The 25,511-nt window shown below is 41.3% G+C and overlaps 1 protein-coding gene across 1 annotated transcript; it reads left to right on the top strand.

The window, feature by feature from the left end:
* The first annotated feature begins 23,101 nt into the window (after nt 1-23,101).
* On the top strand, nt 23,102-24,480 carry RAP2B (RAP2B, member of RAS oncogene family). The gene has a single exon (XM_029213597.1). The coding sequence runs from the start codon at nt 23,542-23,544 to the stop codon at nt 24,091-24,093; it is 552 nt and encodes a 183-aa protein (XP_029069430.1). The 5' UTR covers nt 23,102-23,541; the 3' UTR covers nt 24,094-24,480.
* The last annotated feature ends 1,031 nt before the right edge of the window (nt 24,481-25,511 follow it).

Here is a 25,511-nt window from a genome sequence, read left to right as displayed (position 1 = left end):
GCCTCCAAATCTGTGAAAAAGTAAATTTCAGCTGTTTATAAGCCACCCAGTCGGTGGCATTTTGTTATAGGAGCCTAAACGAGGTAAAACATGTCCTTTGCATTAACTCCTGGCTGTGTGATTTAGGGAGAAGAGAGTACAGTTAACTTAGGTAGAGCTTGGTAGGGCTTCTCTGAAGAGGTGACAGCTTAGTGGATGAGGGGAAACCAGCTGTGGAAAGAGCTGGAAAAAGAACACTCCAGGCAGAGGAAACAACAAACAAAAAATCCTGAAGCAGTGAGAGCCCCAAAACCCTATGCTGTAAATTGAGGTTTATTAAGGAATGAAATACTTAAGCAAAAATCCTTTAAAAATATATGTCTCATTGCATTAGTGGCATTGATCTCTGGTCATTAGGTGATAAATGTTATAAAAGGGACGGCATAAACATGGCATAAATAATCCTTCAATGAAATTTCACATCCTCTTACTGTCATTGTCTCTGGCAAAGAATGACAGGTTGATTTTTTCTCTCACTTATGTATGATTACTTGACAGAGGAGGAGAAGAATCATTTCATATCTTCGTGGCGATTTACATGAATTATTCTGTAGAAATGGTAGACATTTTTCATTCAGTGTTTTTACTGTACGTCTGTGTCGTTGAGTATGTAACCATATGTTTACCAGCCAAATATTCTAATTCTTTTGGGTAGACATTGTACAATGAAATTATGTGTAAAGGTGAATAAAATATACTTATTTGTATATACATTTAGAAGTCTATTCGTCAGTGTTTTACTTCTATATAAAAGGCTTTTATGTTACCACAGACTTGTAAACTGGCCATCTGGTAGCATGATTGGAGAACATCCATAAAAATGAATGATGAAAAGAAATGTCCAAATACTGTTTTATACAGTGTTTTTTTCTGAACCCATACTCCATTTGTGATTTCAAAGCTTGGCATAAAAAAAATAGAAAAAAATTACTTGCAGAGTCACCTTATGTGGGAGAGACGTGATTACTTCTGTCTACATTTTAAATCTGCAGCAGACCTTCAAATCTTACCCAGATGCTGGCAAAGGGGAACATTTTCTTCATTTTAGAAATAATACTCAGAGAACACACCCATCTGTCTGTTGTAAGAAAATGTCCAAGTCACATTCACATGTTTATCAAAAGAACCAGAAGTGTTAGTGAGAACTAAAATATGCCAGGAACAGAAAAAAAAAAAAAAATCAAGGAAAAGAGTGGGCAATAATGTTTTAAAATGTGTTTCTGGTAAAAATGGTGTCTCGGGTTTTGGTTACATAAAAAGTACCTCACAATATATTAAATTCATGATGTTAAAACAGTCCTAAGAAAGATGGCTATGAGATTCATCTCAGATGTGAAGCAGAAAATGTTGAATGATATCATGAAATACTTGGTACCTAATTCAGATTTTTACCAGGTGAATAAACATAGTTTGCAGAACTTTTACCTTTGCTACTCTGTATCATTGCATAGTTTAAGGACTTGCATTGTGTAGGTATTTTGAGTGTTTTAGGTTTTATAATACATTAAGATAATCTTTGGATATAACTTTAATTAAATTCAGCGTCACTTATCTAATGCACTAAAGGTTCCCAAATATAAAGATGAATAAGACTGGAATATTTCCTGAAGTTTTCATGTTCATCAGGAAAAAAAAAATCTCAAAGATCTCTGATTTGAGGCAGGGAAGTACTGTAATACAGGGAGAAAGTGTGAAGGGAGCAAAGGGAAGGAATTGGTTAATTTTGATGGAGGAAATCTGGGATGTTTCCTAGATGAGCTGGCACTTGAGCTGGGCCTGCAACAAATGAAGATACAGGAGAAAGCATCCAGCCACTGGCATTTTCATCCATGGGAAACCATCTCATAGAGGTTTTTGAGCAGGAAGTGCTCTGATCAGTTGCAATTTGTTTTTATTTTACACATTTAAAAAAAGCTGTAAGATAGAATAAATTTACAGAAAAGCACATACATCATAAATGTTTGATTTCAGGGTTTTTCTGAAACAAATACCTGCATGACTTTCTTCCTACCATGTATAAATAAATAAATAAAGCAAGCAAGCATTCGCAGAATTGCAGAAATTCTCAAATCAGGGCTGGCTTCCTGAAGGTGCACCTGGGCAGTGGCACAAACCCTGGCAATGGGCACGGTCCTCGCTTGGTTTAATGCTCTACTGTTGTATCTTGAACTTCTTAATAAATTTTGAACAAGGGACCCTGCGTTTGTATTTGGCATCGAGCCGCACAATTTATGCAGCCTTTCCTGCCCAAACCATCATTCTGCAACACATCCAAATGTGCAGTTCTCCCCGCTAGGGCAAACCATTATTTTTTATTTTCTTTACAGTTTATTCCCTATTTACACATGCGTGAACAAAGTAGTTAAATTTTGTCTATTATGAACATTATAGAAATAGATTTATACAATCTGTATTCTGTTGTGTCTGGCTTTTTTCCCTCAGTGTTAATGTGTTTAAGAGTCATCGTGTTGTGATTTGTTCATTTTCTCAGTGGTATTTTTAATGAGCTCTATCTGCTAGATTATGCAGGATTAGTTGGTACATGGGAGAGAGCAAGACTGGAAGCAGAGAGACCAGTTCGGAGGCTGGGCTTATGGACAATTACAGCGTGAGAGCCCCGAGACCTGTAAATAATACTACAGGAACATTTCTGCTCTCTGGAAACCAGTATTTCAGAGCCCTCAGACTTTTGCAACTACGGCAGAACTTCCAAGTTCTCCTTCTTGGTTACCTGTAGTCCTGTTACAGCTGTTGGAGTAAGGACCTCAGTTCCCAGGCACAGTTCCCAGGAACTCCACAGGGTTCCCTGGCTGTCCTGAAGATAGGCAGCTGGCTTCTCCCAGAGTGAGAAATTCAGAGAGAGAGCCCCAGACTGAAGATGCAATCTTTTATAACTTAATCTTGGAAGCAACATACCATCACTTCTGGTCTCTTGGTCATATAAACCAACCCTGATATACTATGGGAGGGACTGTTCAAGGCTGTGAATGACAGGATGTTGGAATGGTGGGAGCCATCTTGGAGACTGGCTACCTCAGAAATTAAATAAATTGTCCGGTCGTACAGCTAGAAGGTGACTGAGCCAAGATTTGAAAGTAAGTGTGTCAGACGAAAATTCCAGTGTTCTTTCTACTTCATATGACTTTACGACATCAGGAATCAATAAGTGTAAAAAATAATTTTTTTGCAGATTTTTGTGTAAAAAATGTTGGGTTAACTATAACTTTATATCATATACATAACCAAACTTGAAGACTGTTAAAGCTTTTTAAATGTGATTTTCAATGAAAAAATAAGATACTGGATTTATCTCTTACCCAGTATTTATTGAACAGGAATGAAAAAATTATGTGTAATTTCAATTGCCTGAAAAATTCTGAGTTTCTAAAGGGTATTTCGGTGTTTGGGGTAGACATTATAGGCTGGCTTACCTAACGCCATTCTTCATTTATTTCTCCCTTGTCTCCCTCCACTATAAAAGGTAGATAAGTCGGTTATGCATTTTCCCAGCCTCTTTTGCGGCTAGAAGGACATTCAATGCAGTACTGGCCAAGGAAATTTAACAGGAAGCCTCCTGGAGCTTTTGTCTCTTGATAGAACATAAAATCCTCCTGGTGCATCCGTGGCCCACCCTCCCATTCCCACCTTCTTCCTGCCTCAAAAACAGACTTGACTTCTGGGACTGCATTTCTCTTCACTGAGCTATTGAACCAAGGCCAGAAGAACTCCAATTTCAGACTTCTTAAGTAAGAAATAAACCTTTATTTGTTTAGTCCCACCACCCTTTAATTGGGTTTCCAGTTAAATGCAGCCTTAAGTGTTCCTAATTCTTTTAGGGTAAGGCAACATGAGAAGATATTACAAATAAAGTTAGCAAATCCTGAGGGAAAGAGGGTGTGATAGAAAAATTTTGTGGCTCGTTAGGAAAACTTCTAAACAATTTCCATGTAACCTAAATTTCTACATACCTAGCTGAAAAGTAAGACAACACAAGCATTTATCTTGTTAGTAATATTTTGACTTAATCTCTAACAACAGTGCAGGAAGTCCAAACCTCCTTAATGCCTCACAAATAGCCCTGGGACCCGTTAGGGGTGTCTCCCCTGCCCTTTCTCTGATCAGTCTCCTTGACTGCTCTATGGGTTGGACCATTCATTTTGCTCCTGTGTCAGCTCATTATATTGGGGTGTTTGCTGCAGCTTCCAGTGAGTGCCCAAAGTGACTATTATTCTGCTGGTGTCGGCTGAAGAGGTTACGTGCTGCTGTGGAGGTCTACCACAGACTCTGGGAGGCTGCTGCAGCCACCGCAGCTGCTGGCCTTGGCATCAAATGTTACAGAAGCTGTGGGCCCAAATGCTGCTGGCACCCTGCAGCTCAGTGGCCCAGAGACCGCTCCTCTAGGTACTCTCATTGGGGCAGTCCCAAGGGTAATGTAAGAGGTAGATGCTACATTGATAGACGCTACATCTCCCTTTCTATCTGGTGATTTTTGCTGTCCTTGAATCACATTTATGATCTTCAGCCATGTCTCCTCTTACTTCTCCAGTGGTAACTTGGTCCCTTACAGAATAGTGCATTTACTGGCCTGATTTACTTGTCCTGGGCCATCCTTCCTGGCTTGCCTGCATCTTAGAATGAAGCAGCCTTAGGCTCAAGCTGTAATTCTTGATACCTGAAAGTCATATAAAGTTGGCCTAATTGAATTTGTAGCTGTATACACTGATAAAAGTTTATTTGAATTGAACAGACAAGAATAGGCTGATAGTTTAGTATTTGGAAAATTACACGGCACGGTTCTAAAGCAACTGAGAATGTTACCTGTTGCTTATGTTGTACAAATGTGCTTGGAAAATCAAAGACAGCCTCTCCTGTCACACCCAACCTCCTCCTATCATTTTTATTTACATTTAATGAAGGGTCATTTTCAGAACACAGGCTTTACCTCAGAATAACAAGATATTCTGTTTTTACACAATTATTCAGCTCACCCAGAGGAAATGCTGTGGTATCTGTGAACATTATTTCTATCTCCCAGCCACCGAATATTGACTCCCTGGGTCAGCCTATAGAAAGCGTGTTATTCAAGACAGGAAATTTTACTACATATGAGATTTAATGAGAAAGATTTGTTAGGCATGTAATATTCAGGAATTTCCATTTCATTGTTACAATGAATATACACTTTTAAATATTGCTTATGCCTGGTATTCTTATTCAAATAAGTACTGAGAACAGTTTAGAGAAAATCTCAGACCAAAACCAAGTCAGCAAAATTATCTTTTTTTTTTTTTTTCTGTTAAGGAATTTGCAGCCTTGAGAATAAGTCATTTCCCAAACATGCTAGGACACACTTTGGAAAGAGTGAGGGGCAGATTTCTTTTACGCCTCAGGAAAAAAACTTAGGGCAAAAGAGATGGAAGGCTGGGTTCAAAGTGACAAAGGAAGCACAAATGTGTTAATGATGCAGAAGTCGCAGCCTGGCTTTGAATGGTGCTGACACAACAAAGGGCACTGTTGGCCACAAAAAGGAAGATCATTTCTGGAGAGGGACAAAACCATTTGGGAGAATGCAGCTGAAGCCCTTGATTCCCTAGTTAATTATGCAGGCCAGCGGCCGCTCTGTTCTGCTGCCCCAGAGGTCATGAATTTGAACATGCTTCATCCCACCTTCAGAACAAACAGGCAAACAACCCCAAACCAGGGTGTCACTGGGGACTTTGTCAGGAAAACCTCTTCCTGGGCAACATTAGCATACTCGATACAAATAGTCCCATCAAAATCCATTAAATGAGAGGAAAATTCTTTGATAAATAAGTCCTTAAGATAGCTGTCTTACTTGATCAGTACATTATAGAATACCTGAGGCCTACATTAAGCTGTACGTTAAAATAGTCGTGAGAAAACTAGAATCAGGTTTCTAGTTTTCAAATAGTTCTGTGATAAAAAGATAAGACATTAACCAAAATGTTAAGTTTTTTGTTTGGAGGTAATTTGTTATTTTTATTTTATTCTTTTTGCTTTTTCATACATTTTAAATTTATTATAGTAAACAGAGACTACTTATCTAATGAAAAGAATATAAATATTTTTCTTATGCTGACACGATACCCTATACAACAGCAACATTTTCTAGATAAATATTCAACTACTCAAAATGACTCAAAATGATTCTCTGAGGTTAGGTACCCAAGGTTTTATTGTAATTTAGCATGAAATGGAAAGAGAAACTCAAGAGACTACATAGGTAATAGAGTTTCATTGAGTTCATTTAATTTCCCATTAGTAATGGAATTTTTAATCACATAAGTCACAGGTTTGTGTGTGTATTTTCACTAAGGGTATGGGCCGTAGGAGATGTGGAGTTAATTTTATTGTTGCTTTATTTATTTTTTTTAACATCTTTATTGGAGTATAATTGCTTTACAATGGTGTGTTAGTTTCTGCTCTATCACAAAGCGAATCAGTTATACATATACATATATCCCCATATCCCCTCCCTCTTGAGTCTCCCTCCCACCATCTCTATCCCACCCCTCTAGGTGGTCACAAACCACCGAGCTGATCTCCCTGTGCTCTGCAGCAGCTTCCCACTAGCTATCTATTTTACGTTCGGTAATTTTATAATTATTTATTTGTATGTATTGAGAAAAAGCCTTCAGAAATTTTAACAGAATCTGGTTGGACAGTCTTGAGAGGAATTATCAATATCCTTCTTAATTAAAAAGAAAAAAAAAAGCTGAACTGGCATCTTCACAAACTTATGTAACCCACATTTAGCAGCTTAGCAGCTTCATGCTGCACAGTCACTGTTAGAAACAGTTTCATTTCTACTTCTATTCCCAGACCCACACCTGGCCTCCCTTCCTTCAGCAGGTGCCTTGCCATTTTTATTTACAGAGAGAAGGTTATTTGCAGCTTGAACTCTCTCATATTTTTACCTTCTCAGTTCCAGTTTTTCGGTCTCTTGGCTCTTCTTCTTTCCTGTGTGAGAGGAAAGAGGCTTCCCCAGCCTTCCTCCAAGAGTTTTCAGACACCTCCTCTGCCCTCTCCTCAGAAACTGCTATTCAGTAGACATCCTATTGCTTGGATTTCAATCTCTCTGTCTTTACTGACACTAAATTATTACTGAATAATTTACTGAATTATTTTTCAGTTGAAAAGCAAGCCAAATGTAACCATAAAAAAGAAAACATTAAAAATGCTAGAAGAAAACACTAGTTATATAAAGTATCCTAGAGGGTGAGACACCTTTCTGTTTGTGACATGAAATTCAGAAAGAAAACCCAAAAAGAAGAAGATCAATAAGTTCAAATAGAAATATTAATGAAAAAAAGCATAAAGATGAATAATAAACTAATAATTATTTGCGTAGTACATGATTAACAGAGGGTAATATCCTTATTGTATAACATAACCATAGTACATAATCAACAATTACAAATCAATAAGAAAAAGTTGAGAAGTCCAACAAAAAAATGGGTGATACTTTAACTATTGAGAACAAATTTTACAGTACATGTATAAAAATATAAATCTGAATTTTTCATAAATTATGTAGAATTGTGTCATATCTATTGATATATATTTACTATTTGAGTAGTATTTTATTATACAGATTAAGGCCATGACTTATGGCTATATCCAATGAGAGATTAGTAGTTCATTTTGATTATAAGAACTTTTGGCCTCCAGCAACAAATGAGGATCTTTTCTTAATACATAGTTTAGAGATTGGCAAACCATGAGCCTGTAGGCCAGATGCAGCCCACCACCTGTTTCTGTAAAGAAAGTGTTATTGGAACACAGCCATGCCCATTTATTTACATATTGTCTATGGCTGCTTTCATGCTACAGGGGCAGAATTGAGTAGTTGCAATGGAGATGTACAGCCTGCAAAATCTGAAATATTTACTATCTGACCCTTAATAAAAGAAGTTTGCCAACTGCTTGTTTAGAATATTTAGCTTATATGAAACACAGAAATGTTTGATCAGTTCCCCAGGATCATTCCTTTTTAATTTCATACAATTATATTCTACAAGGCAATAAGGTTTTTTAAAGGACATAACTCCTTAAAAGAAAGAATTTGGTTTTATACTTTAGGGGTAATATGTTCACATTACAATAGTTGAATAATAGGCCAGTAATCTTTCTTTTATATGTAAGTTTTAAAACAAATAAAGAAAAGACTTCAGAAGAGTTACAAATTTCCATGACAGAACTGGATATAATCATCATAAAATTATTTGAATAGACTGAATTCTGTAGTTCTGAGTGTTATCTTCCTAAGACACCACCACAAATCCTTTTTTCTAACTCCCCATCACAAGATACTGTAACTGCAAGCAAAATAGAAACCTCTTTGGCAGATTCCTTAAACAAAACCTGATTGCTGACAATAAATTGCAAAGGAAACTTCCTTTCCCTCAATATAGACTCTCATTGTTTCCATCAAAACCACAAAGTCTAAAGCACTTCTTGGAGCCACTGCTGCAGAAGGAGTGGTTGGCTTCCCCCCGCATCAGGGGAAGTGGTGGATTTTTGTCTGTCCAAGAGAAAGGGGTACTCCTTTAATCTGGTGGTTGGTGACAAAAAAGCAAGTGAAAGGAAAGTTCTTTTTTTTTTTTAATTTTATTATTTTCTTATTGAAGCTTAGTTGATTTACAATGTTGTGCTAACTACTGCTGTACAGGAAACTGATTCAGTTATACATATATATATTCTTTTTTAATATATTCTTTTCCATTATGGTTTATCATATTGAATATAGTTCTCTGTGCTATCAGTAGTACCTTGTTGTTTATCCATTCTCTATATAAAAGCTTACATCTGCTAACCCCAACCTCCCACTAATCCCTCCCCTTTAGCAACCACCAGTCTGTGCTCTATGTCCCTGATTCTAATTCTATTTCATAGATAGATTCATTTGTGTCATATTTTATTTTATTTTATTTTATTTACTTATTTTCTTGTGTGTGTCATAGTTTAGATTCCACATATAAGTGATATCATATAGTATTTCTCTTTCTCTTTCTGACTTAACTTCACTTAGTATGATAATCTCTTGTTGAATCCATGTTGCTGCAAACGGCATTATTTTCTTCTTCATGGCTGGGTAGTATTTTATTGTATATGTGTACCACATCTTATTTATACATTCATCTCTTGATGGATATTTAGGTTGTTTCCATGCCTTGGGTATTGTGAATAGTGCTTCTTTGAACATAGGGGTGCATGTATTTTTTTAAGTCTTTAGTGAATTTGTTACAAAATTACTTCTTTTTTTTTAACATTTTTATCAGAGTATAATTGCTTTCAAGTGTGTGTTAGCTCCTGCTGTATAACAAAGTGAATCAGCTATATGCATAAGTATATCCCCATATCCCCTCCCTCTTCTGTCTCCCTTCCACTCTCCTTATCCCACCCCTCTAGGTGGTCGAAAAGCACCGAGCTGATCTCCCTATGCTATGCATCTCTTTCCCACTAGCTATCTATTTTACATTTGGTAGTGTATATATATCAATGCCACTCTCTCACTTCATCCCAGCTTACACTTCTGCCTCTCCGTAACCTCAAGTCCATTCTCTACATCTGTGTCTTTATTCCTGTCCTGCCCTTAGGTTCATCAGAACCAGTTTTCTTTTTTTTAGATTCCATATATATGTGTTAGCATACGGTATTTGTTTTTCTTTTTCTGACTTACTTCACTCTGTATGACAGACTCTAGGTCCATCCACCTCCCTACAAATAACTCAATTTCATTTCTTTTTATGGCTAAGAAAAATTCCACTGTATATATGTGCCACATCTTATTTATCCATTCATCTGTCGATGGACACTTAGCTTGTTTCCATGTCCGGGCTATTGTAAATAGTGCTGCAATGAATATTATGGAACATGGCTCTTTTTGAATTATGGTTTTCTCACGGTATATGCCTAGTAGTGGGATTGCTGGGTCTTATGGTAGTTCTATTTTTACTTTTTTAAGGAACATCCATACTGTTCTCCATAGTGGCTGTATTAATTTACATTCCTACCAACAGTGCAAGAGGGTTCCCTTTTCTCCACACCCTCTCCAGCATTTATTGTTTGAAGATTTTTTGATGATGGCCATTCTGACTGGTGTGAGGTGACACCTCATTGTAGTTTTGATTTGCATTTCTCTGATGATTAGTGATGTTGAGCATCCTTTCATGTATTTGTTGGCAATCTGTATGTCTTCTTTGGAGGAATATCTATTTAGGTCTTCTGCCCATTTTTGGATTGGGTTGTTTGTTTCTTCGATATTGAGCTGCATGAGCTGCTTGTATATTTTGGAGATTAATCCTTTGTCAGTTGCTTCGTTAGCAAATATTTTCTCCTATTCCAAGGGTGTCTTTTGGTCTTGGTTATAGTTTCCTTTGCTGTGCCAAAGCTTTTAAGTTTCATTAGGTCCCATTTGTTTATTTTTATTTTTATTTCCATTTCTCTAGGAGGTGGGTCAAAAAGGATCTTGCTGTGATTTATGTCATAGAGTGTTCTGCCTATATTTTCCTCTAAGAGTTTGATAGTGTCTGGCCTTGCATTTAGGTCTTTAATCCATTTTGAGTTTATTTTTGTGTATGGTGTTAGGGAGTGTTCTAATTTCATTCTTTTACATGTAGCTGTACAGTTTTCCCAGCACCACTTATTGAAGAGGCTGTCTTTTCTCCATTTTATATTCTTGCCTCCTTTATCAAAGATAAGGTGACCATATGTGCGTGGGGTTATCTCTGGGCTTTGTATCCTGTTCCACGGATCTATATTTCTGTTTTTGTGCCAGTACCATACTGTCTTGATTACTGTAGCTTTGTAGTATAGTCTGAAGTCAGGGAGCCTGATTCCTCCAGCTCCGTTTTTCTTTCTCAAGATTGCTTTGGCTATATGGGGTCTTTGTGTTTCCATACAAATTGGGCAATTTTTTGTTCTAGTTCTGTGAAAAATGCCATTGGTACTTGGATAGGGATTGCACTGAATCTTTAGATTGTTTTGGGTAGTATGGTCATTTTTGCAATGTTCCTTCTTCCAATCCAAGAACATGGTATGTCTCTCCATCTGTTTGTATCATCTTTAATTTCTTTCATCAGTGTCTTACAGTTTTCTGCATACAGGTCTTTTGTCTCCTTAGGTAGGTTTATTCCCAGCTATTTTATTCTTTTTGTTGCAATGGTAAATGCGAGTATTTCCTTAATTTCTCTTTCAGATTTTTCATCATTAGTGTATAGGAATGCAAGAGATATCTATGCATTAACTTTGCTACTACTACTACTACTTTGCTACTACTACTACTACTTTCCTACTACTCTACCATATTCATTGATTAGCTCTAGTAGTTTTCTGGTAGCACCTTTAGGATTCTCTATCCTACTACTCTACCAAATTCATTGATTAGCTCTAGTAGTTTTCTGGTAGCGTCTTTAGGATTCTCTATGTGTAGTATCATGTCATCTGCACACACTGGCAGCTTTACTCCTTCTTTTCCGATTTGGATTCTTTTTATTTCTTTTTCTTCTCTGATTGCTCTGGCTAAAACTTCCAAAACTATGTTGAATAATAGCAGTGAGAGTGGGCAACCATGTCTTGTTCCTGATCTTAGAAGAAATGGTTTCAGTTTTTCACCACTGAGAACAATGTTGGCTGTCGGTTTGTCATATATGGCCTCTTTTATGTAGAGTGGCTCCCTCTCTACCTACTTTCTGGAGAGTTTTTATCATAAATGGGTTTTGAATTTGGTCGAAAGCTTTTTCTACATCTATTGCGATGGTCATATGGTTTTTCTCCTTGAATTTGTTAATATGATGTATCACATTGATTGATTGGCATATATTGAAGAATCCTTGCATTCCTGGGATAAACCCCACTTGATCATGGTGTATGATCCTTTTAATGTGCTGTTGGATTCTCTTTGCTAGTATTTTATTGAGAATTTTTGCATCTATGTTCATCAGAGTTATTGTCCAGTAGTTTTCTTTTCGTGTGACAACTTTGTCTGGTTTTGGTATCAGGGTGATGGTGGCCTCTTAGAATGAGTTTGGGAGTGTTCCTCCCTCTGCTATATTTTCGAAGAGTTTGAGAAGGATAGGTGTTAGATCTTCTCTAAATGTTTGATAGAATTCACCTGTGAGGCCATCTGGTCCTGGGCTTTTGTTTGTTGGAAGATTTTTAATCACAGTTTCCATTTCAGTGCGTGTGATTAGTCTGTTCATATTTTCCATTTCTTTCTCGTTCAGTCTCGGAAGGTTGTGCTTTTCTAAGAATTTGTCCATTTCTTCAAGGTTGTCCATTTTATTGGCATATAGTTGCTTGTAATAATCTCTCATGATCATTTGTATTTCTGCAGTGTCACTTGTTACTTCTTTTTCATTTCTAATTCTGTTGGTTTGAGTCATCTCCCTTTTTTTCTCAATGAGTCTGGCTAATGGCTTATCCATTTTGTTTATCTTCTCAAAGAACCAGCTTTTAGTTTTATTGATCTTTGCTCTCGTTTCCTTCATTTATTTTTCATTTATTTCTGCTCTGATCTTTATGATTTCTTTCCTTCTGCTAACTTTGGCGTTTTTTTGTTCTTCTTTCTCTAGTTGCTTTGGGTGTAAGGTTACATTGTTTATTTGAGATGTTTCTTGTTTCTTGAGGTAGGGTTGTATTGCTATAAACTTCCATCTTAGAACTGCTTTTGCTGCATCCCATAGGTTTTGGGTCGTCGTGTTTTCATTGTCATTTTTTTCTAGGTATTTTTTGATTTCCTCTTGGATTTCTTCAGTGATCTATTGGTTATTTAGTAGTGTATTGTTTACCCTCCATGTGTCTTTTTTTCTACAGTTTTTTCCTGTAATTGATACCTAGTCTCATAGCGTTGTAGTCAGAAAAGATATTTGATATGATTTCAATTTTTTAAAATGTACCAGGGCTTGATTGGTGACCCAAGATATGGTCTATCCTGGAGAATGATCCATGGGCACTTGAGAAGAAAGTGTATTCTTTTGTTTTTGGATGGAACGTCCTATAAATATCAATTAAGTCCATCTTTTTTAATGTGTCATTTAAATCTTGTGTTTCCTTATTTATTTTCATTTTGGATGATGTGTCTATTGGTGAAAGTGGGGTGATAAAGTCCCATACTATTATCATGTTACTGTTGATTTCCCCTTTTATGGCTATTAGCATTTGCCTTATGTATTGAGGTGCTTCTAAGTTGGGTCCATAAATATTTACAACTGGTATATCTTCTTCTTGGATTGATCCCTTGATCATTATGTAGTGTCCTTCTTTGTCTGTTGTAATAGTCTTTATTTTAAAGTCTATTTTGTCTGATATGAGAATTGCTACTCCAGCTTTCATTTGATTTACGTTTGCATGGGATATCTTTTTCTGTCCCCTCACTTTCAGTCTGTATGTGTTCCTAGGTCTGAAGTGGGTCTCTTGTAGACAGCATATGTATGGGTCTTGTTTTTGTATCCATTCATCCAGTCTCTGTCTTTTGGTTGGAGCATTTAATCCATTTACATTTAAGGTAATTATCGATATGTATGTTCCTATTACCAATTTTGTAATTGTTTTGGGCTTGTTTTTGTTGGTCTTTTCCTTCTCTTGTGTTTCCTGCCTAGAGAAGTTCCTTTAGCATTTGTTGTAAAGCTGGGTTGGTGGTGCTGAATTCTCTTAACTTTTACTTATCTGTAAAGCTTTTAATTTCTCCATGGAATCTGAATGAGATCCTCTTTAGTTAGAATAATTTTGGTTGTAGGTTTTTCCCTTTCATCACTTTAAATATGTCCTGCCACTCCCTTCTGGCTTGCAGAGTTTCTGCTGAAATATCAGCTGTTAACCTTACAGGGATTCCCTTGTATGTTATTTATTGCTTTTCCCTTGCTGCTTTTAATATTTTTTGTTTGTATTTAATTTTTGATAGTTTGATTAATATGCATCAGCATGTTTCTCTTTGCATTTGTCCTGTATGATACTCTCTGTGCTTCCTGGACTTGACTGACTATTTCCTTTCCCATGTTGGGGAAGTTTTTGACTATAATCTCTTCAGGTATTTCTTCAGACCCTTTCTTTTTCTCTTCTTCTTCTGGGACCCCTATAATTTGAATGTTGGTATGTTTAATGTTGTCCCAGAGGTCTCTGAGACTGTCCGCAATTCTTTTCATTCTTTTTTCTTCATTCTGCTCCCTGGCAGTTATTTCCACCATTTTATCTTCCAGGTCACTTATCTGTTCTTCTGCCTCAGTTATTCTGTTATTGATTCCTTCTAGAGTATTTTTAATTTCAGTAATTCTGTTGTTTATCACTGTTTGCTCTTTATTTCTTCTAGATCCTTGTTAAATGTTTCTTGTATTTTCTCCATTCTGTTTCCAAGATTTTGGATCATCTTTACTATCGTTACTCTGAATTCTTTTTCAGGTAGGTTACCTATTTCATTTTCATTTATTTGGTCTTGTAGGTTTTTACCTTGCTCCTTCATCTGTAACATATTTTTTTGTCATTTCATTTTTGTTTTGATGTATGGTGCTGTATTCCTGTCTTGCTGGTTGTGTGGCCTGAGACGTCCAGCACTGGAGTTTGCAGGCAGTTGGATAGAGCTGGGTCTTGGTGCTGAGATGATCTCCGGGAGACCCCACTCTGATTGATATTCCCTGGGGTCTGATATTCTCTGTTAGTCCAGCAGTTTGGACTCGGAGCTTCCACCACAGGAGCTCGTGCCCATCCTCCGGCCTGGGAACCAAAATCCCACAAGCTTCGTGGCATGGTAAAAAAGAAAAAAAAAAAAAAGGAAGAAAGAAAGGAAAAAAGGAGTAACAATAAAAAGCAAAATAAAATTGGAAAGATAAAAATTATTTTAGGGAAAATGAAACTATAATAGAAACAACTGCAACAAGGTAAAAGAAAACTGCAACAGAAAAAAGAAAATAAAAAAAGTGGGGGGGGGGGAAACAAGCCAAAAGGAGAGAACAATAACAAAGCATAAAGAATAAAATAAAATTAGAAAAATAGAAGATTTATTAGGAAAAATAAAAATATGAAAGAATCAACGACAGTGAATCAACAAGGTAAGACAGAACCCCAATCTAAAAGAGGAAAAATGAAAAAAAAAAAAAAGCTTTGGCTGTGCGTGTGGAGTTTAGGCAGGTTTGGAACTTCGGCAGGGGCGGGGTTTAGGGTGGCATGGGACCTAGGCCAGTGGGGGGGGGATGTTTGAGCGTTGGGCGGGGCCTAGGCAGGGCAACGTTCAAGTGTGGGGCAGAGCCTCTGCTTAGGACCTTCGCAGAAGGGGAGTGGCAACACGCCACAAGGAGGGCCTCTGTAGTGTGGAGTTCGGGAGTTTGGAGGTAGTGCCCTGAGTGAGGGTGTGTGGGTGGGGTTCAGACCCAGCTTATTGGAGGGGGTCTCCGAGTGTAGAGGTAGGATGCTGGGTGGGAGTGTAGGGGTTTGGCTTGGGCTCTGCACGGCGGGAGAGAGGCTCCAAGGGCAGTGGATTAGGCCCAGAAGCCCAACAGGCTTCCCGGTGCCTATGTGGACAGGGAAAGCACTGGCCCCATTACCTTCCATTCCTCCACGTCCCTCCTTCACCATCTCCCCCAGGGTTTCCCCCCGTCACGGCTGGACCCCTAACCGTGGGTGGGTCCCCCTGGGTGTAGGAACTCCTCCCCTCCCCTAGCCACCCCTCATGGGTGCTTATCTCAGAGGTCCAGCCATTACTTTTGCTCTCCCTTCCCTCCCTCCCACTCCCTCAGGACTCATGCGGCTGGAGGGGGCCTAGGTGGGCAGAGGATCAGGCCAGGGATCTCAGCAGGTTCCCGGGGGCCCATGTGGGCAGGGGAAACCTGGCCACACTCCCTTTTGATCCTCTGCCCTCCCAATGGTTCCCCAATTTACCCCTTCGGGCGTCCTTCCCCTCCCCCTCCCCCAGCCACCCCTCAGGGTACCAGTCCCATCCCGCCTCCACTTCTCCCCCTTCACTCCCCCCACACGCCTCGTCCTACCTAGTTTCTTGCGGCTCTTCCTGTCCCCTTAGGTGTCTGTGGTCCCCCACTGGTGCCTGGTAGGTGCCCTAGTTGTGAGGAGATGCAAATTCTACGTCCTCCTAGTATGCCATCTTGCCTCCACCTCTGCTTCTCTTTTATGTTTTGGTTTTTTGGCCGCGAGGTATGTGGGATCTTAGCTCCAGGACCAGGGATCGAACCTGCACCCCACATGTGAAGCAAGGTCCTGGAGCGACAGCCCACTCTGTGTGACACAGGGCAGGCAGGACATGGTGGCAGTCTTTGCTCCCAGGGGAAGGGCCATGTATCTTTTTGAATTGTAGTTTTGACTGGGTATATGCCGGGGAATGGGATTGCTGGATCATATGATAATTCTGTTTTTGGTTTTCTGAGGAACGTTCATACTGTTTTCGACAGTGGCTGCACCAACTTACATTCCCACAAACTGTAGGAGGGTTCCCTTTTCTCCACACCCTCTCCAGCATTTGTTATTTGTAGACTTTTTATTGATGGCCATTCTGACCCAAGTGAGGTGGTACCTCATTGTAGTTTTGATGTGCATTTCTCTGATAATTAGTGATGTTGAGCATCTTTCTTGTGCCTATTGGCCATCTGTCTGTCTTCTATGGAAAAATGTCTCTTTAGGTCTTCTGCCCATTTTTTTGATTGCGTTGTTTTTTTGTTGTTGAGTTGTATGAGCTGTTTGTATATTTTGGAAATTAAGCCCTTGTCAGTCACATCATTTGCAAATATTTTCTCTCATTCTCTAGGCTGTCTTTTCATTTTGTTTATGGTTTCCTTTGCTGTGCAAAAGCTTGTAAGTTTGATTATGTTCCATTTGTTTATTTTTGTTTTTATTTCTATTGCCTTGGGAGACTGACTTAAGAAAACATTGGTATGATTTATACCTGAGAATGTTTTGCCTGTGATCTCTTCTAGGAGTTTTATGGTGTCATATCTTAAGTCTTTAAGCTATTTTGAGTTTATTTTTGTGTATGGTGAGAGGGTGTGTTCTAACTTCATTGATTTACATGCAGCTGTCCAACTTTCCCAACACCACTTGCTGAAGAGACTTTTTTTCCATTGTATATTCTTGCCTCCTTTAGTGAAGATTAATTGACCGTATGGGTTTATTTCTGGGCTCTCTATTCTGTTCCATTGATACATATGTCTGTTTTTGTGCCAATACCACTCTGTTTTGACTACTGCAGCTTTGTAATATTGTCTGAAGTCTGGGAGGGTTATGCCTCCTGCTTTGTCCTTTTTCTTCAGGATAGCTTTGGCAATTCTGGGTCTTTTGTGGTTCCATATGAATTAGGATTATTTGTTCTAGTTCTGTGAAAAATGTCATGGGTAATTTGATAGGGATCACATTAAATCTGTAGAGTGGTTTGAGTAGTATGGCTATTTTAATAATATTAATTCTTCCAATCCAAGAGCATGGGATATTTTTCCATTTGTTTGAATCATTTTCTGTTTCCTTTATTAATGTTTTTTTGGGTGCAATTTTAAAAGGCTTTTTTTTTTCCATTTCATTTCTGATATGTCATTGTTGGTGCAGAGAAACGCAACTGCTTTCTGTATGTTAATCTTGTATCCTGCTATCTTGCTGAATTCATTTATCAGTTCTAGTAATTTTTGTGTGGAGTCTTCAGGGTTTTCTATATATAGTATCTTATCATCTGCACATAGTGACAATTTTATGAGAGGAAAGTTCTTTTTAACGGAGCTAAGACATTTCTCCCATTCTTGTTATATATATATTTGTTTCTCTGGAACAGAGGGTCTGAGGAGACAAATCTTAAACAGACTAAGATGTGTAATTGTGCCTTCAACTACGAAAAACAGGATCAGTGAAATCTCTTTAAAATTTCCCTTGAGTGAGAATACATTCATTACATAAAAGTGGTGCTCTAAGCCAGTTGTGTTCTTTCTCTGCAGATCAGGGTCTCAGGCAAATATGAGATCTTATACAGAAGGTCAGGCTGTTTACCTTAGAAGAGACTTATTTTTCTTCTTTTTGAAAAATCGGGTAAAAGAATGAAAATAGGCCAAACCATTAGTAAGAATTTATGATAGAACTCAAATCCACTGAGTAGTTGTGAGGTAGTTGCCTAGGTGTGTGTGACACTTCAGCCCAGGGTAACATCTTTATGGAGATATGAGTGGTTTTTATTATCAAAAATAACACAGTACATTAATGTATATGTTGAGATCACTATTCAATACTAATCTGATAGCTTTGAGAATAGCTATTTTGATTCTTCTGGTTCTTTATTTGGGCCTGTCAAAAAGTTAGTAAAAAGCTTGACTGATTTTAAGGGGTTATTTAATTTGAAATTTAAGACTCTCCTACATTTTCCTTTGAAAAGTAATTTCAAAAGGAGAAAGGAACCAATCAGAGTACACGTGATAAGGAGCAGACAATAAAATTATGAAAACTAGGCACACCTTTGTCTCTCTTTAGTTACCATGCTAGGATTTTAGGAATTTTTAAGACATAAAGATACAAAATCTCATTATAGGTAGTACAAGCCATTGTTCTTACAAGTTGGCTGCCCAAAGTGCAATATGAAGAGTATGAAATGATGATGGTTTGGCTGACTGACGAAATATTTTTAGGGGCATTACTGGAGATTATTTTTTAAAGACCACTGATAAAATAAAACATCCTAAGCCTACTAGTGGATATCTGGTTATGTTATAACATGTTCAGGCACTTAAATATTTACTGAGAACTCTGCAAGGCACACTTAGTCTAACACCAGCTTCCCTTTAAAATAATGACACATGGTCACTCTCAAATTACCCTTGATATTTTCAAAATTAGAATAATTATTTTAGAATTATTTATAGATCAAACCAGCTAAAACTATGAACATGATGAAATAAACCTCTATTTTGTATAAATGAAGAGGACAGATGGGCAGTTATTTACTGGAAGACTTAAAAGATTCATGTTCTAGCAAACCCTCTAATTCTTTGAAGGCCCAAAACCAGTGTCACAGAAGCTCACTGTGTAAGCAAAGCTCACTGTGTAAGCAAAGGGGCACTGTCAGGGACCATTGTTTATGTAATGGTCAGTATGAAAGATTAAGCAGTCCTTAACTTGTTAGCTTTTACTTCAGATTATTTTCTAGAAATGCCTTTTGTATGTCATCTGCAAAAATGTTTGTCTGAAGTCTTCTTCAGAGAAAGGGTTTATCCACTGGGTGCTTTGGTATTTTTTCCCCCAGACAGCACTGACTTAGTGTTTCCATCCATACAAGTGTAGACTTTATCACCTCAGCATCTTTTAGACTCAAGGAGACTGAAACATTATATACATTTTTCTAAGGATCCAGGAAATGTTATGTCTCTCCAAAGATAAATATATCTTTTACCACAAAGAGAGTTTGGAAACGGGATAAAATGTCATTCATATACCCATAAATAATTAATTGAGGTACTCCTATGTAGGCACTCTTACTAGGTGTTATGAGGGACAGAGGTGGCTCCAAAGGTAAGCCAGGTACAGACCCTGACCACAAGGAATTCACACGGTGCTTAGGATGACAAGGTACAGATATGTAAATAATTATGGTACAAGATAATTGGATATGGTTCAGGATTATGATTCATACCATAAGTGAGGTACATAAAGACTCCTAACAAATTTCACCAGAAGTGATCAACTTTAAAAATTTGTGCATCAGCCATTTCATTCATTACTTCATTTTGAATCCCAGAGCCCCAGTGGAAGTCTTTCTGAGGGAGACCATCTGAGTGTAATAAAAATTGCTATCAAAGAATCCCTAATAGAAAGTATTCAAAGTGTGGCAGCTCTTTGGTACCAGAGAGGCCACCAAGATGCAAAAATACCCATCTGCATGGCTACCCGTAGTCCTGAGAGTGGTCTCTTCTAGATAGGGCTGTCAAGACACCTGGGTTGTGATTGTCATTAATTTATGGGGTGCTGCAGCTTTAAAAGCATGTTTCCATCCATTGTCTGTTAATTATTTTCTCTGAGCGTAGGCTGGCACCATGCAAAGGGCATCCAGGACACCAGGGTTCTAATTCTGCTCACTGGCTCTGATGTAAAATAAAGGATTTGGTCATCAGATTCTCTCCAAGGTTCCTCAGGTAGCTAGGTGGGTGGGGCAAATTTTATTATCATCACGTTATAGATAGGGAAACTAAGGTCAGGAGCACCTGAGGGGCTTGCCCAAGGTCTCAGATAATAATTGATATCCAATACTTGAGATTAGACACCTGGCCTATAAGGACAAAGCATTTTCTTCTATATCATACTCATAACCACACCTAACATTTGTGGGCAGGAGGACAGATAGAGGCACACATAGCATTACTCTTAAGTATTTCAGTTACAAATCAAGATAACACACTGTTAAAATATGATCTATCCTCCCACCTTGACAGATACTTCTTTGCAAGACCTGGATGGTCAGGTGTGAATCACGAATTCTTGGACTCCTCCAAGGGCCAGGCTGGAAGTGGCAGGGAAGGGAAAGCTGACTTAGACGGGGCCCAAAGTGCCTGGGAGGGCACGCCTCAGCCCATAGGTCCTAGCACCATCCACACTCCAACAGAGACCCATTCCTGCATACAGGGGTGCGTTCAGAGGTCCAAGCAGATCCTAGAAGAGGGTTTGGTACTATTTGGGTAGCGGATTCCAGAATTCTGACTACTGGGGGCATGGTCTGGAAGAGGGTTCAAGCTCCTTGACCCTGTAGGAAGGGGCACTGTCAGAAGAAAGTCAGAGGGTGGGCAGAGGCCCCTCTTGTTTGGGTTTAAGAGCCTGTCTGATCATACAACCTCAAGATTCAACCTAAGAAAGAGTAAAATCTGGGAACTTTCTTGTGAGAAGGTAGTATTGCCTAATGGCTACAAGACCAGGTTCTGCAGCCAAACACCTGAGTCGGGATCCTAGCGTGGCCACTCATTAGCTGAGAAATCTTACGCCAGTTACTGAACATCTTAGGGCCTCAGTTTCCTCATCCTTAAAATAGGTATAATAATTATTTTTACGAGGAGTAAATAAGATAGCACATGTAAAACGCCTAACAGACATTAAACGCTGGGTAAATGTGAGGTTCTCTCCATCCATATTAGGTGAATTTGCCTTGAAAGGCTTCTGGAGAATTATATAAGCATAACTATAGCCAAGCACTCTGATAACCCCTCTCTCCACTAAATAGCGGGGCCAGGCGCAGGAATGGGCTCCGCCTACCCCACCCAAGGCGTTGGCTGCTGCCCGAGCCGCGCCGGGTCCCTTGGCCAAGACTTCACGCTGCAGCCGCGCATACTACAAGCTACGGCAAGGGGTTCGGAGAAAGTTAACTGGCAAACGTAGCCCTGAGTCACGGCAGGACTAAGGCAGTGAAACCAAGCGTTAGCACGCTGCTTGATTTATCCCTGCAGTGCGGACGGTTAAACCAGTGGGAAGTGGCGTCGACAGTATATGGAGCCAGGATTGAAGCAGCTCTGTCCCCTCCCAACCCCTTCGCCCTGGGGCTCACGCTAGTATCGCTAAGTCTTTTGACAGGTCTTGACATCTCTCCTTCGCGAGGAAGGAGAGAGACCCGGAACAAGTCAAGGCATCCCCCTGGTACCTCCCGTTGAGCGCGAGCCGAGCCCAGTCTTGCGAATGCCCGCCCCAAAGCAAAGACGTTTTCTAAAGGCAAGCCTGGGCATTCCCCCACCCCACCGGGTGAGCTGAATTCAGTGGTTCATTTCCACATCCTAGCCCCTCCCCCTCCCTAAGAAAAAAAAAAAAACAAAAAAAAAACACCTTGCAAACTTTGTTGTTTCTTGAGGATCAAGAACTGTAACCAGCTCCATTTAATGGATAGTCGTGACTGGGCACCAAAAAGTCAGACTCTCTTGAAAACACCAACAAAGGACTATATTTAGCTCTGAGCTCTCCGCCTAAATTCCTTATTTTTTCACTCTTAGCTTCGAAACGACTAGCTTGGGGAAGTGGGAGGAGGGGGGCGGGGGAGCAGCAGAGAAAGAACAGCTGTGCCTCCGCCTCTCAACTCAATCTCTATAAATAACCAATCACGAGCGGAGGCTACTTTTTAGCCAATGAAGCAGCCCAAACTGATAAAACCTTGGCAGTAGCCAATGGGAGAACACTCGAGGGTGTGAGATTTGCGCCCCGGGGCCAATGGGTCCTGAGTCTGGGAGAGGTAATCTGAGCTGGAGTGTGGGTGTGTGGTGCACAAGCTTCCTACTTCCAAGCCCCAAAACCTGCTCTGCCCACTGAGCATGCCCTGACTAGCTGCGGGCGCCGCCGCCGCCGCTTCTGGATCGGGCTGTGATCCGCTCTCCGGGTTTTGGCCCCAGCCGAGTGGGGAGGTGGGTGGGGCCCGCCGAGTCCCAGCCCGGAGACCAATGTGGTCACTAGACGCTGCACCTTCCCTCGTGGAGACAGGGTTTCAGACCCAGTGTTCCTCTTTTCTTTGTCTGAGGGATGAAGTACGAGAAGAGTCGGCCAGAGAAGGCCGGGTAGAAAGGGCCGCGCCTTGAGTGGGGGAAGATGCTCCGCCTGCCAGTCATACCCCCAAATGTCCTTTGGGTCTCGGTCCCGGGATGCACACCAGCCGGCAGGCCGGGGAGTGGAGTCCACGAGCTTTGGATAAAGGGAGGTGGCAAGAGGCCAGCCCACCCCAACACCGGGGTGGCCCGCCGCGCCCACCCGCTTCTCGCAGAGCCGGGACCCCTATGCACTAACCCCAAAGCCGCGAAAAGAAGGCGGTCTTCGTCCTCCCACTGGCGCTCTCCCAGCCGGTCTCTTAACACCCACACACACCTTCCCCCCCTCCCACACACATTTCTTCTCCAGCTCCTAGACTAGCGCCTATCGCGAATCCGCTAGTCCTGAATCAAATCTCGAGCCCCACCCACAGCCCCACCCCCGCCCGGCCCTCCGGAAAACCAGGAGCGTGGGATCCGGCGGGCGCGGCCGGCGGCGGCGCACTGGGCATGCTCGCCGGGGCGGGGAGAGCTGGGCTGCGCGCGGCGAGTAGGAAGCCCTCGCCCCGCGGAGGCTGCGGGAGAGAGCTCGATGGGCCGCGGCGGTGGGCGCACGATCTGCGGGGACTCATGCCACGCGCGTCCCGGCCCGGCGCGCAATTAGCAGCCGCCTCCGCAGCCCGCCGCCGCCGCCTTCTCGCCTTCCTGGGCTGCCGCGGCGAGAAGCTGCAGTCCTTGCCTCGCACCGGCTGCCGGCATTGTCCTCCCGCTCCGCCGCCCAGGCTGCCGCTGCCGCCGTGGGCTGCTGCGGGGCCCCGGACCCGCGCCGCAGGGACGCGCTGCCGCCGCAGGTCGGCCCCCGGTCCCCGCTTGGTGGTTTCCGCGCCTTGCGCTCCTCTGCCATCCTCTCCTTAGTTTTTCCTGCGGAGCTGAGGACGGGGAGAAGTCCAGCCGCCAAGCCCAGCCTTCCTCCGGCGTGCAGCCCCGACGGGGCCGCGGCTGGCGCGGCAAGAGCGCCGACGGAGCCATGAGAGAGTACAAAGTGGTGGTGCTGGGCTCGGGCGGCGTGGGCAAGTCCGCGCTCACCGTGCAGTTCGTGACCGGCTCCTTCATCGAGAAGTACGACCCCACCATCGAGGACTTCTACCGCAAAGAGATTGAGGTGGACTCGTCGCCGTCGGTGCTGGAGATTCTGGACACGGCGGGCACGGAGCAGTTCGCGTCCATGCGGGACCTGTACATCAAGAATGGCCAGGGCTTCATCCTCGTCTACAGCCTTGTTAACCAGCAGAGCTTCCAGGACATCAAGCCCATGCGGGACCAGATCATCCGCGTGAAGCGGTACGAGCGCGTGCCCATGATCCTGGTGGGCAACAAGGTGGACCTGGACGGCGAGCGCGAGGTTTCGTTCGGCGAGGGCAAGGCCCTGGCCGAGGAGTGGAGCTGCCCCTTCATGGAGACGTCGGCCAAAAACAAAGCCTCGGTGGACGAGCTGTTCGCCGAGATCGTGAGGCAGATGAACTACGCGGCTCAGCCCAACGGCGACGAGGGCTGCTGCTCGGCCTGCGTGATCCTCTGAGGCGCCCGCGGCTACCGCGCGCCGGCCGCGCTCTGCGTACAAAAGCCAAACGCACCCGATTCTTCTAAATGTGATTTCTCTTCTTGCTTTGAGATTGGAGACGACTTTGCATCAGCCGAGGTGTCCCGGGAGCCCGGCTGGCCGCCGTGGCCGCGTCCCCTTCCTCTGCCCCGTGTCCGAGGGGGTGTCCCGTCATGACCATCCGAGACCCTGTGGAAATGTGGCTCTTTGCAGCATGTACGTTTCTCATTGATTTTGGTTGACGCATATTTCCCCATTGAAGCAGCCGTTGCGGCGCAGTATGGCAGCTTGACACCGGCAAGCGAAAGTTTCAGCCTGGAAAAAAAATGGGGTGGGGGAGGAAGAGGATGGGGAGAAGGTGGAAAAGGGGGAATTCTTTTTTTTTTTTTTTTTTTTTTCAACAACCGTTTTTCTAGTTCCAAGTTTTAAATGCACGGAAGGAAGTCCGGGAGAACCAAATGAAGGAGCAGGATGAGAGGAAGAAACTTTTGTTTTTTCCTTGTTTTCCAGGAGTAGCTGGAAATTAAGATCGGGTTCCTTTTCTGCCAGCTTGGAAGGGCAACCCCGTGACTGCGATTCTGAGGATGTCTATGCAAAGTTGGATTCTTGTTACAGTATATCCAATCTGAAGTATTGCACATCTGAACTGGGACTGTTAACACTGATGCCAATACAGTGTGGGGTGCCAGAAAGTGTCTGCTGATATTTGTGGAAAAAAAAAAAATCTATTTTGTTTACCTACTGTATCAAAGGGGAGTCTGGGGGAGAACGGTAGTATTTTTTTTTTTTTAATCAGCTGTGAAAAAAATGTTACAGATCTGCACATTTTTGTGTGTACTGTTGTGTGTGTGTTTGTTTGGTTTTTTAGATTTAGCTTTTTTGTTCTTATTGGTTGGCAGTAACAAGGTGTTGATGACTAGCTCTTTAAAATACAGTACAAGGACTTCATAAGTGTGATTCAGGGCCCCCAGCACCCCTGTGTCTGCAGAGTGCCTTCAAAACTCAGCTGTTCCAGCCGGTGCCAACCTGTGAACTTCCCACCAGATCCCAGAATCTGCTATTCCCCCCAAACCACTTCCCAGTTTCCTTTCAGTAATCTTCCTGAAGGAGCCAGGACAATAGGACCTGTTGTTTGGTGAATTTCTTTTATTATTTCCTTTAAAATGTAATTTACTTGTCTTGCAATGGTTTTTTTTTTTCCTTTTTTAAATTTTTTGCTTCATTTTGTTTCAATGTTCAGGTATTTAGCTCCCCTTTTATATAATTTTTTTTTAATGTTTGGTTTTCTGTTATAGGGTGTTCCTCCAGAAGCAAAGAGCAAAATTTTACTGTTGTGATGTACTGAGAGAATTCTAACAATTTGTAATTTCTAATTCCAGACACACGTTTAATCATTG

The sequence above is a fragment of the Monodon monoceros genome, unplaced genomic scaffold, assembly GCF_005190385.1.
Source record: "Monodon monoceros isolate NGI ecotype Baffin Bay Population unplaced genomic scaffold, NGI_Narwhal_1 Super_Scaffold_11, whole genome shotgun sequence".
NCBI classification, from domain to species: Eukaryota; Metazoa; Chordata; class Mammalia; order Artiodactyla; family Monodontidae; genus Monodon; species Monodon monoceros.
The sequence above is the reverse complement of the archived record's forward strand: the minus strand, read 5'-3'. Positions and strand labels throughout refer to the sequence as shown.

Bases quoted from the DNA above. Each gene is read 5' to 3' on its own strand.
- RAP2B (XM_029213597.1), top strand. From the start codon at position 23,542: ATGAGAGAGTACAAAGTGGTGGTGCTGGGCTCGGGCGGCGTGGGCAAG.